At 40.3% G+C, this 19,143-nt stretch overlaps 1 protein-coding gene across 1 annotated transcript in view; it reads left to right on the forward strand.

Annotated features, from left to right (window-relative positions):
* Positions 1-19,143, forward strand: part of LOC122809546 (neurogenic locus notch homolog protein 1-like) — a 2,715,638-nt gene that overhangs the window by 1,985,490 nt on the left and 711,005 nt on the right. Inside the window, exon 13 of the mRNA XM_044081127.1 lies at positions 18,155-18,296. Within this exon, the coding sequence (XP_043937062.1) occupies positions 18,155-18,296 (142 nt within the window). The remainder of the gene's footprint in view (positions 1-18,154; positions 18,297-19,143) is intronic.

Below are 19,143 nucleotides of genomic sequence, written 5' to 3' on the forward strand. Positions count from 1 at the left end.
GGCTTACTCATTTGTTCTGCCTTCACTCCCCAGTTTCTGTGCCATACAGAAGCACTTGTCTCACCACTGTATTTTATAAATTACTTTTTAACTTTGTTGATATTCTTCTGTCAAATGCTGTTGCTGACATTTTGTGCCAGTTGGCTGCAGCACCTTTGATTTCTAGCTTTGATGTCCTCATTTAGGCTTTGCTTCTCATTACCCACACTTTCCAGACACTTGATGTTGTTAATTTGTTCCACTACTTTCCTTTCTATCTCACTTTTCAGCTTATTTTGATTTCCCCAGCTGTTGCCATGAACACTGTCTTATCTTTACTGTGTCAAACCACGTGCCTTCAGTTTTTTATTGTAGCTCCACATCACTTGCTGAAGCTTTTCTTCAGGGTCTGCTTAGAGTGCAACATCTTCTGCATACAAAAACACTGTACATCTGCCATAGAGGTATGAGGAGTTTCTGTGCAATTTGGTCTTGTGACCAACACTTCACCAATACCCACCCTCAGTCTCTGCCCCATTTCTCAAGGAGGGTTAGGCATTAGACCAGTTAATTTATGGATACATTTGGGGATAGGCCAGTTAGTCCATGTATAAGTTTGGGGAGAATCATCTAGTCACCCAAACTGTGTGAGAATGTATTGCACTTATTAAAATGCAGAGATGGCAGAAGTACTGCATAATGAAGCTGTCTGTCTGCTGACTTCTGTTTATCTGCTAGTGAAGATTTAGAGTCTTGGTTCTGGTGTTTACTAAGCTATTAGACTTGCAGAGATACAGACAATCAATGACAACAGGGTCTATAATGGCAGAGTAGAAAAAGCACAGATCACCTTCTCAACAGTGTATACGATACTGAGCGAATGGATAGAAATTCTAGATATGGGCAGTTCAGGGTCTTTAGGCCTGAAATGTCCTTACATTACAAAAAAAAAAAGAAACTTTGCAATGTGGAGGGTCTGAAGTTCACTCCTTGAATTATGTTATGCACCTAGTTCACTAATCAAAATCAAGCTGTAAAAGACGTACTACAAAATAATAAAATAAAAGATAGTAGGTAGTCCACAGTTGAGTTAAAATGGAATATCCTTTATTGAATCACACAAACAAGTGATCCTAGTTGAATATAATAAAAAGCATCAAAAACATTATTTGTATATAATCAGATTATTTGGAGCAAGGGAGTGGTTACAGAGGGTGGTTCTGTTAACAGCAATAAAAGCATTAAACTCATTCCTTTAACCAAGTCCCCCTTCTCCCTTAACATTATAGTGTAGACTGTGCTACCTTAGAACTGAAACTAAAAAGCTAGAGAGACAAATTAAAATATATAAAAACAGGTTATTAATACTAACGTACTAATTCAAACTTTATTAATTAAGAAATTAACTCACTAACAAAATGACTAATTAACAAAAATATCTGCCACTATACATCTATCAGAATAAATATTAATACTTATAAACTGAAACACTTTTAACAAAGATCGCTTTCATACCAAATAAATCATCAGGTTTGTGTGTAAAAAACCATATCATAATATTAATGAACACAAATATAAATCTACAAGTGAACACCTAAGTAGGCCGGAAACCATAGCTATAATTCCTAAGGTGGAAATGCAGTGAAAAATGTTAAAAATAAAGCACTGAGGCCCTGGGAATCTGTTCAAGTGTGGCATCTAAGTGGGAAAGGACTTTGTTTGAATGAGTAAAAGTGCACTCAGAAGTATCGGAAAACAGTGCTATTGTCAGTTATTTTTATTGTAAAATATTAACAATGTTTGATATTTGTTTTTAACAATATAAGCACGTAATGTTATTCCTTATTCTCTTTTATGCTCTCCTACCTCCTATACCTTTGACACTCATTCTACACCTTCCTACTTTTATATCTCCCCAGCCCTTTTCAACCTCTCCACCGCTTCTCTTCACAAACTGTTTATATTGCAAACCCACCCTCCTACCTACAAATCTAAACCCAAGTTACACAAACTACATCTACATGCTACTGTACTCCCTCTTCCCACTAATAACTTACTCATATCTGGGGATGTCCACTCCAACCCTGGCCCCTCCTCCTCCCCACTCAATCAAACACCCCCCCTTATCTTCTACCTCTCTTCCTTCCCCAAACACCTTTCATCATACCCAGCCTCTTACACTAAACTCATCCATATCCAAGCACCTGGCAATATACTCTCTAAATATTCAAAGCCTAACCAACAAAATCACCAATTTCCATGCCTGGATAACCCATACAAACCCTCACATCCTTTCCTTATCTGAAACCTGGCTTAAGCCACATATCACTAACAATGAAATTCTCCCACCAGGCTATAATATCCATCACTCTGATAGATTCCTAAAAAAAGGGGGGTGTTGTAGCCATTCTCCACTCCAATAGCCTCAGTCTCTCACCTTTCCCCACACCCATCCCTGACTTTCACCCAGCTGAACTCATCATCATTAATTGCCACCTTAACCCTCACAAAAGAATAGCTGTTGGTGCCATCTATATCTCTCCTGGAAACAAGTCATCCACTTTAGAGAATATCTTATCCTGGTTTTCCCACAATATTCCCTATGAAACCCTCATCTTAGGCAATATTAACCTAGATTGGTTTAAACTTAAAACTGACTCTCTACAACTCAGCATCAACCTGTATGGTTTCCATCAACTGATATCTTCGCTCACCCACCTCCATAAAAACTCATCTTCCAGCTCCATAATACACTGGATACTCACCAACTCCCCTTACCACTACCACAACCCCACTACCCTACCAGACCAACTTAGCGACCACCTCCCCACCTCGGTCCTTAGATACACCATCCAACCCCCCAAATCCCACTTTTATAGAGATTGCCAAAAACTCTCTAATTTTAATGTCGTCCAATTCAACTCTATTCTATCCATCATTGACTGGTCCATCCTTAAACAAATCCCTCTCAATGACACAGTTACTAGGTTCAATAGCATCTTTCTGAATATCCTGAACTCCTTTGCTCCCTCTAGGAAGGTTAGAATAAAACCCAATTATGCTCCCTGACTCTCAAAAGAAACTAGGTACCTTATGCTAAAAAGAGACGAAGCTTGGAAAGCCTGGATCAAAACAAAGGAATTAGCTTGGCTACGTAATTATAGACACCTCAGAAATCTTACAAAAAAACAACCAGTAATGACAAAAAGTCCTTTTATAACTCTGCCCAATTCAATAACAAATACAACCCTCACAAAATCTGGTATGCTATTAACAAAATTCTCTCTCCAGGCTGCCCCTCAACTCCCTGCCCCAACCCAAGTACATCTCCTCTGGAAACTGCTACTCTTCTCAATAAACACTTTATTGAAAACATTCAAATAATCGTACCTTCCAACTGTAACACAACTTCTCTGCCTACCCCTCCCAATCCTTCTAACAAAAACTATTCTCTTTACATCCGGTTACTACTTCCTACATCAGCTCTCTTCTTCACAAACTCAAACCTTGCTCTCCCTCCACTGACAATCTACCTCCTACCTTCCTCAAACTTGCTGCTGACTCCATTCCCTATCCAGTATCTATACTAATCAATATATCTATTCAGGAATCCACAGTCCCTACCCTATGGAAATCCTTTTTCACTTTTCCCCTGTATAAAGGTGGAAACTCTACAGACCCACCTATAGCTTTTCTATCTCCACTAAGATTCTCGAAAAATGTATCCACTCACAACTACTCAACTACCTCCTCCAGCATAACCTCCTTACGCCCACTCAACATAGCTTCCGTCCCAGCCACAGCACAACTACTGCCTTCTTATGCTTTACACATATCATTGTCAAGGCCCTAGACAATAACAAACTCATATCATGTCTCTTTCTTGACCTTTCCAAAGCCTTTGATACAGTCTTCCATCCCCGATTGCTATCTAAACTTGCAGACCTCAATCTATCTTCTTTCTCCCTTGCCTGGTCCTCCAGTTACTTATCCTGCAGGCAGCAATCTGTTAAATGGTTCTCTTCCACTTCTCCATTCATACCTGTCCCAACCGGGGCACCACAAGGTTCCATCCTGGGGCCACTCCTATTTAATGTCTTTACCAATTATCTCTATACTTGTAAACAATCCTCCCTCATCCAATATACAGACAACTCGACTCTAATCTCCATCTCAGACAATATCTCCAATCTCCACACTCTTACTCAACAGGCTTTCCTATCTAGGAAAGCTGGAAATACTAAAAAACACGTAGAAACCACAGCAAGCAGGCACGGAGAACCACCGGGGAAGACCAAACTCCACAATAAGGCAAACAACCCAAAATCCAAAAAGGCAAAGACCGTACTCCTCGATCAGCAAAAAGTTCTTTTATTTAACGTTACACCACTGAAAGCACGTTTTCGTTGGAAAAAAAACTTCATCAGACACAGCCCATTGCATTTCCACTCTTAATATACAACTGAATCCTTAATTGAATAATTGATTAAACAATTTTCTTAAAGTAAAACCACAACCATCCTATTTAGGCTCACTTGTAACTAATGTTACATTAAAGACAATTGTTAGAACCATATTTCACTTGTTGAAAAAATTGTTTTAAAAACATATATATCATGTATAATTACAGTTATAAGTACAGGTTGAAAGGCACATTTTAAATAACACATTTACATTACCCAACAAGAACGTATTGTGTTACTAATCTAAGACATGTCAATAAATAAACTGTAAATCACAACTAATCAATAATTCTAATGTTAAAAAAGCATATAAAATATAAAGAACTTTTCTGATACATTTATGCAAATGAATGTTAAATGATTTACATCAAGTTTAAAAACTGATAAAATTGTTTCAAAAACAGTTAATCAAAACACAGTTTAACAGGTAAGCACCTTAATATAATAACATGTGTAAAGTCCCCCTTATTTTAAATTGCCATCGAGCAATGAATAAAGGTGTATGTATAAAGGTGGAAACTCTACAGACCCACCTATAGCTTTTCTATCTCCACTAAGATTCTCGAAAAATGTATCCACTCACAACTACTCAACTACCTCCTCCAGCATAACCTCCTTACGCCCACTCAACATAGCTTCCGTACCAGCCACAGCACAACTACTGCCTTCTTATGCTTTACACATATCATTGTCAAGGCCCTAGACAATAACAAACTCATATCATGTCTCTTTCTTGACCTTTCCAAAGCCTTTGATACAGTCTTCCATCCCCGATTGCTATCTAAACTTGCAGACCTCAATCTATCTTCTTTCTCCCTTGCCTGGTTCTCCAGTTACTTATCCTGCAGGCAGCAATCTGTTAAATGGTTCTCTTCCACTTCTCCATTCATACCTGTCCCAACCGGGGCACCACAAGGTTCCATCCTGGGGCCACTCCTATTTAATGTCTTTACCAATTATCTCTATACTTGTAAACAATCCTCCCTCATCCAATATACAGACAACTCGACTCTAATCTCCATCTCAGACAATATCTCCAATCTCCACACTCTTACTCAACAGGCTTTCCTATCTAGGAAAGCTGGAAATACTAAAAAACACGTAGAAACCACAGCAAGCAGGCACAGAGAACCACCGGGGAAGACCAAACTCCACAATAAGGCAAACAACCCAAAATCCAAAAAGGCAAAGACCGTACTCGATCAGCAAAAAGTTCTTTTATTTAACGTTACACCACTGAAAGCACGTTTTCGTTGGAAAACCAACTTCATCAGACACAGCCCATTGCATTTCCACTCTTAATATACAACTGAATCCTTAATTGAATAATTGATTAAACAATTTTCTTAAAGTAAAACCACAACCATCCTATTTAGGCTCACTTGTAACTAATGTTACATTAAAGACAATTGTTAGAACCATATTTCACTTGTTGAAAAAATTGTTTTAAAAACATATATATCATGTATAATTACAGTTATAAGTACAGGTTGAAAGGCACATTTTAAATAACACATTTACATTACCCAACAAGAACGTATTGTGTTACTAATCTAAGACATGTCAATAAATAAACTGTAAATCACAACTAATCAATAATTCTAATGTTAAAAAAGCATATAAAATATAAAGAACTTTTCTGATACATTTATGCAAATGAATGTTAAATGATTTACATCAAGTTTAAAAACTGATAAAATTGTTTCAAAAACAGTTAATCAAAACACAGTTTAACAGGTAAGCACCTTAATATAATAACATGTGTAAAGTCCCCCTTATTTTAAATTGCCATCGAGCAATGAATAAAAGTTTTATAATTGTTCAGCCTTTAATTTTAAATATGGCATAATGGAAATTGAGTCATTTAACCCAGGAGGTTTGTTGGATTCCAATAGAATTTGCCAACATGTTTCTCTGTGGGATAACAATGCTCCCCAATTTCCACCCCTGACACCTTGGGTAATTGCTTCCAAAACAAAAAACTTGAATGTTGCTGCTTCACACCCAATCGTGTGTCTATAAAGTGCATTTGTGCTGACCTTTTTTAAAATATCGTAACAATGTTCATAGATACGCCTCCTTAGCTGCCTCTCCGTCTTGCCTACATAAAATGCCTGGCAAGAACGACAGACAGCCAAATAGACTATACCCTTAGAGTTACAATTATAAAACTTGTTTGAACACAATTTCCTGTTCCTACTTTCTAGATACACAAATTCCTGGTGCACGACATATTTACATTGCGTACAACACTCGCAACGGTATGTACCTCTCCTAGGAGGGTTGGATCTACCCTGCCTAGTATTCTGCTCTAGTATCCTTTTAATGTTAAAGCCCCTTTTGTAAACAAACTTACAGGACAAATCTTTTAGACTATTAAGATCCGTGAGGTCCCTGAAATTACTAAGTTCTCTTTCAATAATGTATCTGATATGTCCTGCATCCTCATTATGTTGCGTAATAAAGAACTGGTTGGTACCAGGAACATTGATGTGTATTGGGGTAATATCGTCATGTTGATCCACTGTCTTCTTCCCCAAAATAGGGGAGAACCTACTGGACCTAGCAGACCAAACTTCATCTTTGACAGAATTAATCAGACCTATCGGGTATCCTCTATCAACAAAAAATGACGTCAGCTTGTCCCCCTCACATTGAAAACATACGTCGTCAGATGTCATGCGGGAAACTCTGACGAATTGGCCCTTTAGTATAGATCTTTTTTGAAATTTAGGATGGGAACTTAGGTAGTGAAGGTATCCATTGGAAAAGGAAGGTTTTCTGTAAATACAGGAACTGAACCCATCACCTTGCTTTTTAAGTGAAACATCTAAATAGTTTACTTGGTCCACGGTTACTTGGTAGGTAAACCGCAAAAATTCTGTTGTAGAGTGCAGATATTTTATAAAATCCTCAATAGAGGATTCTGGCCCAGTCCAAAAAATGCAAATGTCGTCCAGGAACCTGGTATAGTGAATCCAATATTTTGAAAACTTACTATTTAGAACAAATTTTTGTTCCCAGACAGACAGAATAATGTCTGCATAAGTGGGAGCACAATTGGCTCCCATAGAAACCCCTGATGTTTGTTGAAAGTATTCACCACAAAAGAAAATATAATTTTTAAAATTTTTTTTTTTTTCCCATAGCATTTATTTTGTGTTTTCGGGGCTTTTCCTGGAAAAAAAAAAAAAACCCCAAAAAAATTTTAAAACCCTTTTTTTGGCTTTTTCCAAACAAAAAAAAAATATCCTTGCTTTCCATACTTTTCTAAACTAGTGTTCCAGAGACCAGATTTTGCTGATCCCTGGGCTTTGTCTTGGTTCCTGTTTTCTCCATTTTCCTTGTTTGGTCAAGGGGTAGTTTCTTTACTCACTAGTGGGAGTAGGGAGTACTGAACTGCCTGTTTGTCCTCAGAGGAGTGGTTTAAGGCAGTAACTTGTAGTTTATTGGCCATTTTGGGTCATTTCCTGTCTTTTTCCAGCCCCTGCTATAAAGCACGCTTGGGGCTTTTCCAGCTATTGAGAACTCAGCACAGCTCCTCGTGGTGGCCAGCAGTGTTCCTCTAGCAGCAGAGACCAGAAAAGACTACCTTTCCAGATTTTAAGTATTTTTCTTGGCTTTTTCGACTTTTTGTGCCTTTCAACTACTGTTTCTGCCTATTTTATCAAAGTCTGCACTGTTTTTACTGTGTTTATAAGTTAAAACTGTTTACTGCACTTGCTAGTTTAAGTTTTGCCTAAAAGTTAAACTACAGGCTAATACACTCAAGTGTACTAGCTTTTGATAGCATTTAATCGAAAATCATAGCATTTATTGTGTTTTCTGCTTTTCTGTAAAAAACTTGAAAAACTTGAAAAACAAAAATATCCTTGCTTTCCATACTTTTCTAAACTAGTGTTCCAGAGACCAGATTTTGCTGATCCCTGGGCTTTGTCTTGGTTCCTGTTTTCTCCATTTTCCTTGTTTGGTCAAGGGGTAGTTTCTTTACTCACTAGTGGGAGTAGGGAGTACTGAACTGCCTGTTTGTCCTCAGAGGAGTGGTTTAAGGCAGTAACTTGTAGTTTATTGGCCATTTTGGGTCATTTCCTGTCTTTTCCAGCCCCCTGCTATAAAGCACGTTTTGGCGGGCTTTTCCAGCTATTGAGAACTCAGCACAGCTCCTCGTGGTGGCCAGCAGTGTTCCTCTAGCAGCAGAGACCAGAAAAGACTACCTTTCCAGATTTTAAGTATTTTTCTTTTTTCGACTTTTTGTGCCTTTCGACTACTGTTTCTGCTTATTTTATCAAAGTTTGCACTGTTTTTTCTGTGTTTATAAGTTAAAACTGTTTACTGCACTTGCTAGTTTAAGTTTTGCCTAAAAGTTAAACTACAGGCTAATACACTCAAGTGTACTAGCTTTTGATAGCATTTAATCGAAAATCATAGCATTTATTGTGTTTTCTGCTTTTCTGTAAAAAAAACTTGAAAAAACAAAAAATATCCTTGCTTTCCATACTTTTCTAAACTAGTGTTCCAGAGACCAGATTTTGCTGATCCCTGGGCTTTGTCTTGGTTCCTGTTTTCTCCATTTTCCTTGTTTGGTCAAGGGGTAGTTTCTTTACTCACTAGTGGGAGTAGGAGTACTGAACTGCCTGTTTGTCCTCAGAGGAGTGGTTTAAGGCAGTAACTTGTAGTTTATTGGCCATTTTGGGTCATTTCCTGTCTTTTCCAGCCCCTGCTATAAAGACGCGTTTTAGCGCATTAACGATTTAGCCGGAGTTGCCACTGTTGCACACTAGGGCAGCGCCGGTTAAGCAGGTTTAAACTATTCGGCTACCTAAAGTCCACTCTTCAAATTTTCCCTTGAAACTACCTTCCTCGACCTATACTACTCATCTAATCAGCGATCCTATAACTAAAAGATCATCTCTACTTGACTCTAAGTAGACTATTCTCTATCTGTTAAACCTAGCACTTGCTCCTACAGTACTTATTACCTTGATACGGCACTCTTATAGATAGCACCCAAAAGGCAACCCCCATTTCGGTCACCCACATCCCGAATCTTTTTAAAGTTTTTGTCTATCCTTCTAGCATGTCGAGGGATCAGTTGCTAGTGTCATCTCCTGCTCAGCTGGTGAACCTGGGAATATTGAGGCAATGTTACAATTGCCTCATGTACACAGACAACCCTCTCCTCCTCCCACAAAACACAAATACATGCGAGAGATGCAACTATACGGCCAAACTGGAGGCTGAGCTCTCTCAACATAGGACTGGCAAGACCAGTCAGGAGGGAAGGTTACCACACACACTATAGACCCAGTCTCACATAGTACCATTACAACCTCAAATCATACACATAAACACACAAAGACATACTGGAGGCTCTGATCAAAAATCTACCAAAACAGCAGAGGCCACCAAAGCAGACACCCAAAACCACCACCTCAGAACACAACACCTGCAACACATAGACCTCACAGTCAGAGTGTCAAACAGTCACAGCCCTTAAGGCCAAACACAATGCCAGACACACTAGTCATTGGTGACTCCATAGTCAGACACACTGATGTCCCGCTCACCAGACTGGAGTAAGGAGAAGGTCACAGTAAGCTGTCTGTCGGCTAGAATCCGCCACATAACGCAAGCACTCAGGTCTCTCAACAGCAGGTACAAATATGACTCAGTCATTGTCCACGCTGGTGTAAACGACCTGAGACGTACCTCCTGGACTACATGAAAAGAGACATTGAGGAGCTCTCTGATTATGTAGCCCAGGCAGGTATGACCCTGACCTTGAGCAGTATCCTACCTTCACCAAGAATGATGCCACAATACAGAGATAAGATGATTAGCTTTAACAATTGGCTTAAACACTGGTGTCATTCAAAGGGGATTCAGTATCTGTCTGCCTGGGATGACATGCTGGACAAGCCACGCTGCTTCGCAAGGGACGGCTTGCACCTGTCACGCCTGGGATTCCGGATATTGGCAAAGGCTCTTGCCACCCCATAGTGCCTTTTTAGGCAAGGCTCAAATTCTAAACCTACCACCCTAGAACACAAAAAGGAAATAAACTAAGGGTAATGCTGCTCAATGCCAGAAGTCTAAATCTCAAAATGCACGCACTCGAGGCCCTTCTCAGTATGGAGAACATCGATGTCTGTGCTGTGACAGAAACCTGGTTCAAGGCTCCTGAGAGCACCCCAGCTATCAGGTTTTACCTCATATCATGCGTTCGGCCCCAAAATCAGGAAAATACCAAGAAAGGAGGGGTATCCATATTCATCAAGGACACCCACACCTCAAGACTGGTGGCAACGCATGATGCATCGGAGACCATCCAGGTGCAATTAACTGTAGGCAAGACTGCTCTGCAAATAGTAGCATGTTACAGGCCACCTCACAAACTCAGGAACCTCACATGGCCTTCCTGAAAACACTAGAGGGGATAAATGTATCACCAAACACCATCATACTAGGTGACTTCAATTACCCAAATATAGACTGGGAACACTACTCAAGCCCAAACACCCTAGCCCAAAAGTTCCTGGAATTCATAAACTCAAATGCCATGGAACAACTAGTCACCATTCCCACAAGAGGAGATAACATACTTGATCTCATCATCACGAACATGGGAGCACAATGTTCAACACCGGAAGTATACCCTCACTGGTGAGATCAGATCACAAACTAATCTCGCTGGAGGTCCTCATCCCACCCCCACCTGAAATAAAAAAAGACCACAGTAAAGAACTTCCCAAAAGCCCACTTCACACTTCTAAAAACTAGTGTGGTCTCCCTTCAGGCCCCGAGCCATGGAAAACAGTACTCAAGCCGCTGAATCACTTACAAATGCCTTCTACCAGCACCTGCAGGACTGCATGGATAAGGCAATCCCAAGCAAAACAAAGACTCTTTGTACCAAAGGCAAGCGTCCAGTCTGGTGGACCCCAGCCATAAACAAACTCTACAACAAAAGGAGGAAGCTACTACAAGATAGAGCAAAATCCTTAAAAGGTAAGACACCCTTGATCACTATAAGTAAAAAACTAAGAGCTCTCATAAAATCATCCAAAGCAAATTTCGAGAGAAAAATAGCTAAAGACTCAAAAGACAATCATAAGGCCTTCTTTAGCTATGTTAGAAACCTAGGAGGAAACTCCCAGATATGCTCAGAACTAGTTCAAAATGATGTGAAGATTACTGATCCTACAGACATTGCCAACATACTGGCTGACAGGTTCAGTGCAAACTTCTCACCCCCTTCCCCCCCAAAAGGAGAGATATCTATACCAAATGATTGCAGCGCCCCAATCATCTCCAGCGCCCAAGTGAGAACTGCTCTGTCCAAAGCAAAAACACAGCATCCATGGGACCTGATGGTGTCCCCGGCTGTGTGCTCCACGAACTCAATGAGGAATTAAACCCACAGCTAGGACAGCTGTTTAATCAAAGTCTTACCTCTGGATACGTACTCCAGGAGTGGCGCACTGCAACTGTGGTCCCACTTCACAAAGGCGGTGCCTCCACCGACCCTGGTAATTACCGCCCATTAGCTTGACAAGCCTTATCTGCAAAGCCATGGAGAGGATCATAATGGACCTCATAAATAAAGACATTGGGAATTTGCAGACTTTGGATCCAACCCAGTTTGGCTTTGTCAAAGGCAGATCATGCCTTTTAAACTTGGTTGACTTTTTGAAACAGTCACCAAAGCCATTGATGAGGAAAGGCAGTCCATACAGCCTACCTCGATCTGGCTAAAGCCTTCGATACAATACCCCACTGGTATCATTGAAAAACTCATCAGCTTAAATGTTAACCCATACATCACAAAATGGGTTGCAAACTGGCTGAGTGACAGAACCCACAGGGTCAGAGTTGCTGGCGCCATGTCAGACTCAAAGCCTGTCACAAGTGGTGTCCCACAGGGCTCAGTCCTGGGCCCACTCTTGTTTGGCATCTACTTTTCTGAAGTACAAGCAAACACAGGAGGGTTATGGCTGACAAAGTTTGCAGATGGCTGCAAACTGGCGCCATAGTAGAAAACACATCTGACACAGATATCCTTCAGAAAGGTCTCACAGAAATGGATAACTGGTGCCAGAGCCACGGCCTAAAGTTAAATGCCAAAAAATGCATAGTCATACCCTTCGGGAAAAACAAGGTTACCCTAGCTACCAAATAGGAGGCAATCCACTGAGCACAGAAGAAATTATCAGGGACCTGGGGACCCAGGTTGATAGTAGTCTGTCATTCGACACCCATGTAGCTAAAGTAGTTAGGAAGACCTTCTACATTGCCCACCTTATCATGAAGGGATTCTCATCTAGATCAAGGGAGGTTATAGTCTCCCTTTACTCATCACTCATCAGACCAATGATCGAGTACAATGCCCCATTTGGAATGTATCTGACCCGACACTTGCAGCAGCTGGAGAGGCCACAAAAGTTCCTCACCAAAAGGATAAAGGGTCTCAAAAATCTATCCTATGCTGCCCGACTGAAAGAACTCCAGCTCTATTCAGTCGCCACCGCTTGCTCAGAGGTGACCTTGCCTAACATACAAGGCCATGTCAAACCCAGATTTGATGAATATGCTTCACCTCAAAAATCTAGATCCATCAGAGCCACAAGGCGGGAGACTTAAACCTCGACACGGCTATTAATAGGACGTGCTGGAGGGATAGATTCATCACCCAGAGACTCCCTATGCTGTGGAACAGAATCCCGGTACATGTGAGGCAGAGCACCTCGCTGGCCTTGTTCAAGAGAAATCTTGACCAATGGATGGGAGATCGCAGATATACCCCAGGGATTACCTCAGTGTCACTGCTCGACAGAGGCACAGCAAAATAATGGGTATAGTTCCCCATACTAAAGGGGTGGCGTAAGCCACAAAACGATGGGCTAGGCTTGTAAATGCCCTCGGGCAGATAGCCTAGTATGAACCTATGAACCTATGAACCTATGAATAAAGCACAGATACACTGTGATATGTTGCATGTGTTTTCTGTTGTTAAAAAAATAATCTTCGTCCCACTTGCCTAGGACTATGTTGGTTAGGCTAGGGGCCGTAGCTGCCCCCATAGCTTTACCAGTCTTTTGTTTATAGTAATTTCCATTAAACGTAAAAAAAAATGTAACTAAACACCATATCTAAAGGTTTACCTGTTCTTTCATGTTGTGCTGGTGTGCCATTGTTCTTTTTCCTGTATGAATCAATCACTGTTTCAATACAGTAATTATGTGGAAGTACAGTATGTAATGATTCAACATCTATTGTTAATAAAATGCTATCAGCATCAATTGTAACATTTTTTATTTTCCTTAAAAAATCATTAGAGTATTTTATGTGTGAAATGCTCTTCTCAGCTAGAGACTATAACAAAAAATCCAGGTAGATGGCAGCAGCTTCAGTCAGGGACCCCCACTTGGAACCACTGGCCTGTAAGGAGAGTTTTCTCTATTTTTATGTGGCTTAGGGATTCCAAAGAATTTAGGTAAGCGAGGGGAAGGTGTCTGTAGATAGTTAAACAAGTTATCTGTTAATAAACCATCATCATAAAGTGCAGTCAAGGCTGTGTACCAGTTGTTGTATGATGCCTTAATCTCTTCTAAATTTAAAGACTCATAATAATTAGTATCACTCAGCATTTCTTCTATCCTCTGGTTATAGCTGATGGTATCAGTAACAACAATACCCCTCCCTTGCCAGCCTTCATAACCCATCGAGACTTATCTCTGCCTAGTTCTAACAATGTTTTTCTCACCTTTGTTAAGGTCGTAGAACTTTCTCCCTGCTGATTTTTGCAGGACTTCCCTGATGTCCATTTCACATTTGACCTCAAAGGCTGATAAGGTTTGGTGTAAGGGAGGGCAGTAATTACTGGGTCATTTTATTGTTTCTTCCACAGGTTTTTTTCTCAGTGATATCGGATTTGCCGTGGTACAGAACTTTCAGATTCAATTTTCTGACATAGGATTTTAACTGAACCAGTACCTGTGCTATGTCAGATCTGCAGTGGGGAACAAAAGTTAATCTGTTTGAAACCACACTAATCTCAATGTCAGTAAGTTCTTTTTTGGAGTGATTCCAGACAACAGGGTAAGTTAATAGCGTGGCTAGTGTCTCCATCTGGTTCTGGGTCCTTGGGTGTAGTTGAGCTCCCTCAAGCATTTTATTTCCCTTACACCTTTCCATTGCTTGATTCCCTGGTCTTCTGAAGGGCTCTGACTTGGGTTGGGGATCGCTGAAACTCCTCTTGTGCTCTCTGGAGTCTCTGGGGAATTATAGTGGTAGTCTTCCTGATGACTCTGATAGGATTGTCCTCCTCTGGAGCTCTGACATTGGTCCTGGTAATGCTATTGGTACTGGTCCTGTTTTTAGTGTTGCGGTTGATGTCTGTACTGATGGTAATGTCCCACTTACTGTGACAAGTACCCTTAGGAACTATTTCTCCCTTAATGCATGCAACATCTTGATAATATCTGAACTGAGCATATAATTGGTCAATGTTTGATCAACGTTTTACCCTAGTAAACAATTTTGAATGAATAGATACAAATCTACCATGACTTCAACATATCCTATTGCTTTCCCTGACTTCATTTTCTTTGTTCTTCCTTCTTCTACAGTGGGTTCTTCTTTGTCTTTCATTGTAGGCTGTGTATGGGCGTTGACATTTCTTTTTTTATTTAGAAGCATCTTGAAGCACTTCTTCCATCTGACTTTGATACCCTCCTGGAACAGTGAGCAGATTGTTGCTAGTATCCCTTATAAATGGTGTCTGATAACTATCTGTCTGAAGTTTCTTTGTATATCTGTTGAGTCACTTTTCTTAAGATGGTAGAGTTTCTGGGATGTATTCTTCTTTGCCACTATGACTGCTCTCTTAGTCTGTTTGTTTGTCAGCCAGTATTCCTTCTTAGCCTTAGCCATAATAGTCAAAACACTTCACTCTGCAGTGCATGCTAAAGAGTGCATAACGACATGAAAATAATCAACTTGGTGCATATGGGCCATGCTAGAAATGTAACTGACACAACCAAAAATGGCAGAGTACTTGAGAAATCTGCAAAATAAATGGCCAGTACCACATTCACATTTTGAATGCTGTCATTCATCGTGTGTGATGTGAGTGATGTTAGGAACAGCTGCAACAGCAGCATAGCAGCATGTGTTGGAAGCCATTGTCAGAGTTAATGCCTTCTTTGTTAAGCAGAACAGACATTACCTGACTTACCATCTGCTTACAGGCCAACAGATTGCTGACCATTTCTTAGTGGACAGGGATATTCTAAGAACCCAGATGAATTGTGTTATCCATAAATACAATTGAGGGAGATGAGCAGTATGTCTGATTAAGTAGAACGAAAATTTCAGGAGTCGGCTGACCGGCACTTGCGAACTGCTTCTGCTTTGTGCAAGAAAGACTGATGTAATCGAGTCGGCTCCATATTTTATACCCCTGACGACCTGACGTCACGGAAGAAGGGACAGCAACCGACGCAGGACCCAAGACTTTGTTAATCAGGCCGACTGAGGGCTACTACAAGCAGATAACCCAAATGTGATGACTGCAACAGTGAATACACTCGAACATCTACATTTATGGTAAGTATACACAAGTGTACTTTCTCCAGGACAGCAGAGAGGAGAGCCAGCATTGTACAGGTCTTTTATGAATTAGCCAATTTTCTTGATGTCCTGGGAACAATAGACTGTAAAAATGTTTCTATCAAGGCCCAATATGATGCAAAAGGCCTGTGATACATCAGCAGGAAAGACTTCCACTCCTTGAATTGCCAGGTCGCCTGGTTTGCAAAAGGCTTTATTTATAATGTGTCCATATACCATCCTGACAGTTCATATGATTCACATACTTGGAGCATGTACAGTGCAATTATGTCAGTTACACTTAACATAAAAGTAGACACTCAAATTCCTCATTGCTATAGTAGCCATTGGCTATTTGGGTGGTTTCCTGCCCAGGATATAACAACAGGACATCCTTCAAAAAGCTTTGGCTCCCTACAACACCTACGCTCTGACTGTTTCTTGGCTAGCCCCTCAAAGGGAAATCAGCATTTGAGGTGCAAACAACTTCTACTTTTTTGCCACCTAAAGGGAAAGCAGCTCTGAGGCTTAACAGGAGCAGCAATTGTCTACAGTTTAATTTCTAGCAGATAATTTCCCATAGGGAATACTTCCACTCAAAAAAGTGTTTCCTATTTTAATATTTTTGATGTATTTTTTTTCTGAAGAATAATGGCAATTTTATCAATATCAGATGTTTCTTGTTAGAAATTGCAGTTTTTGGAATGGGGCTTATTATGGAATACTGGGGCTGTTTTGTGACAACACTGCGGTTACTGTGGTTTGCTCCAACTGCTGTCTCTGATAATCTGCCTCACCGCAGGTAGATAGCACCACCCCCACTACTACTGGAGGTGACCTGTTACCTATATGTCTGCTTCTCAGAAGAGAGAAAGACCATGTCCTGAAATCCACTGATCTTGAAGTGTCAGTTGCAAAGGACAGTGAATGCTGAGTTCCACAAGCAACTGGATACTTAGCTCAACATCATGAAGCACCTTTTGCTGCAATTGGTGGAATCACACAACTGGAAGGGCCTGCACATTAGACTGCTAGGAGAGCAACTGACTCATAGCACTGACCTTCCAAATGAATGATACCTGGGTTTTCTTGCCCTCTGGGCTGGCCTGACATCCAGATGTCATGGTCCTACCTATCCCCATTCAGAATGCTTCTGTCCCTTGTCACTCAGACTTCATTTCTCGTTGTCCATCCCTTCCCACCATTTGTCCACTCTTTGTAGGAGCATGTTCACCAACTCTCCTAATCAACTTTTGTGTGGATTTGGCCAATGTTTGCGTGTTATGTTTGTCCATCTGTCCATCTGCCCTTGCAATCGGCTCTTCTCCCTCTAGCCCATCTGCAGCTATCCCTCACCACCTTCCCACCTAGCTTCTTTTGTAATACTTAAAATGTGGCTTGTTTCCAAACAACAACAAAATATTCATCCCCCATCTTGCATACCTTATAGCTTCCCTCTTATGTTTCCTTCTGCTTGATATTCTTCAATTTCCTGCTTTCTCATATACAGCATTTTCTTCCCATGTATATGAACAGGGTTGTCATATTGCTGTGCAAACCTACTTGGATGTATCTTATGACCACTGTGCTGCCTTTCTTGGGTACTGTATTCAGCTCTGTGGTACTGCATTGCAAGTGACTGCAAACTACTTGACTGTGTGTGTGTGCCTTTTCTGTGACATTCATCACATCAGTCATGTACACTGATGTAGTGCTGCTCCTGACAAAGAGCTGCCTAGTTCTGTTTATCCCATGGTTCTTTGCTCAACATGCCAGCAATATTCAATGTATAATACATGTTTTATTAGCTGTAAGGCCCTTTACACAGCAACCTCTTTGAAAATTAATGCTGCACTGACATCCAGAGTTTTCTATGAATCATATTTTGGCTTATTTGCCATTGTGTTTTCTTCTGTATTTGCTTTCAACATGCTATGTGACTCCATAGTTTTCAGAATTTATTGACAAGTAATACTAAATGTAAACAAAAGAAAAAAATTCCTTAGAACTGTAAAATATTACACTTTAAAACATTATTTTGCAAACATACTTGTGTAGACTCCTAGTAGTGTATTTGTAATTATTTGTTTTTGCTTCATTAGGTAGCCAAATAGGTTCTCAGTTCCCATGCCCTGCTGGATACTACACTACACATTTGGGAAATAAAAGAGTTGAAGACTGCTTGCTGTGTCCTGAAGGAGCTTACTGCCCTCCTGGAACTGCCAAGACCCCATTTTGCCCAGAGTGAGTACAATTCTGAATAACAGTATTAAAGTGTGTGCATTTGCTATCTAATGAGTGATGAACTTGTAACTGTCAGTGAAATGCTAATAGGAATTGAAGTTTATTTTTTAAGAGAAGACTAGTTGTGAAAGTTCTATTGACTGTATATTAGCTGACAGATTATGTGTCAAAGTACTTACAAAAATACCTTTATTCATCTGGAAGAGGAAGGTACACTGGTGTTTGTAAACATTTCTGAGACTCAGCCTGTATACTTTCACAGTATAAAAATACTTTCACAGTATAAGCCATAGGCTGAGCTTGTCACCCAGGGTAGACTTCAGAGGCTGTATATTTAGAATCAGGGAGCTGTAGGGGCAGCCCCCACTGACGATGCAGGTTGCTGGATAAATTCTGTTAAAAAATCCCCAGTTCCACAATTTCAGACTTGAAATATGTGATAGAGAGCTTTTACTTTGTTATGTTGTTGATCCATAGCATCATCAGGTTTAGAGCCCAATGAGAAAAGTTAACTTGCACATGGTGCAAAAGACCTTAGACAGTTTTGCTGCCAATTCTAAAATGGTTTCAGTATCCAGAATTACTGCTATATTCTCTATTGAGTCCATCTATTTGTCCTGGGATAGATGTTACTATAACTGACTGGTTACATTATTTCAGTTCACTCTTCTCTTGTGCTGAACCCACAATTCATTGCTGTAAAGATAAAAGTAGAAGATGTAGCACCTGCATTGCGGATTGCTCACACTTTTAGACTGCCTTTTCCAAGCCTTTTCTTTTTGGGGTTTTGGTTAATGATGATTTTTACTACTAACAGTCATTGTTTACATTTGTGTGATGATAGAGA

Source organism: Protopterus annectens, chromosome 8.part0, assembly GCF_019279795.1.
Source record: "Protopterus annectens isolate FY-2018-M chromosome 8.part0, PAN1.0, whole genome shotgun sequence".
NCBI lineage: Eukaryota > Metazoa > Chordata > Ceratodontiformes > Protopteridae > Protopterus > Protopterus annectens.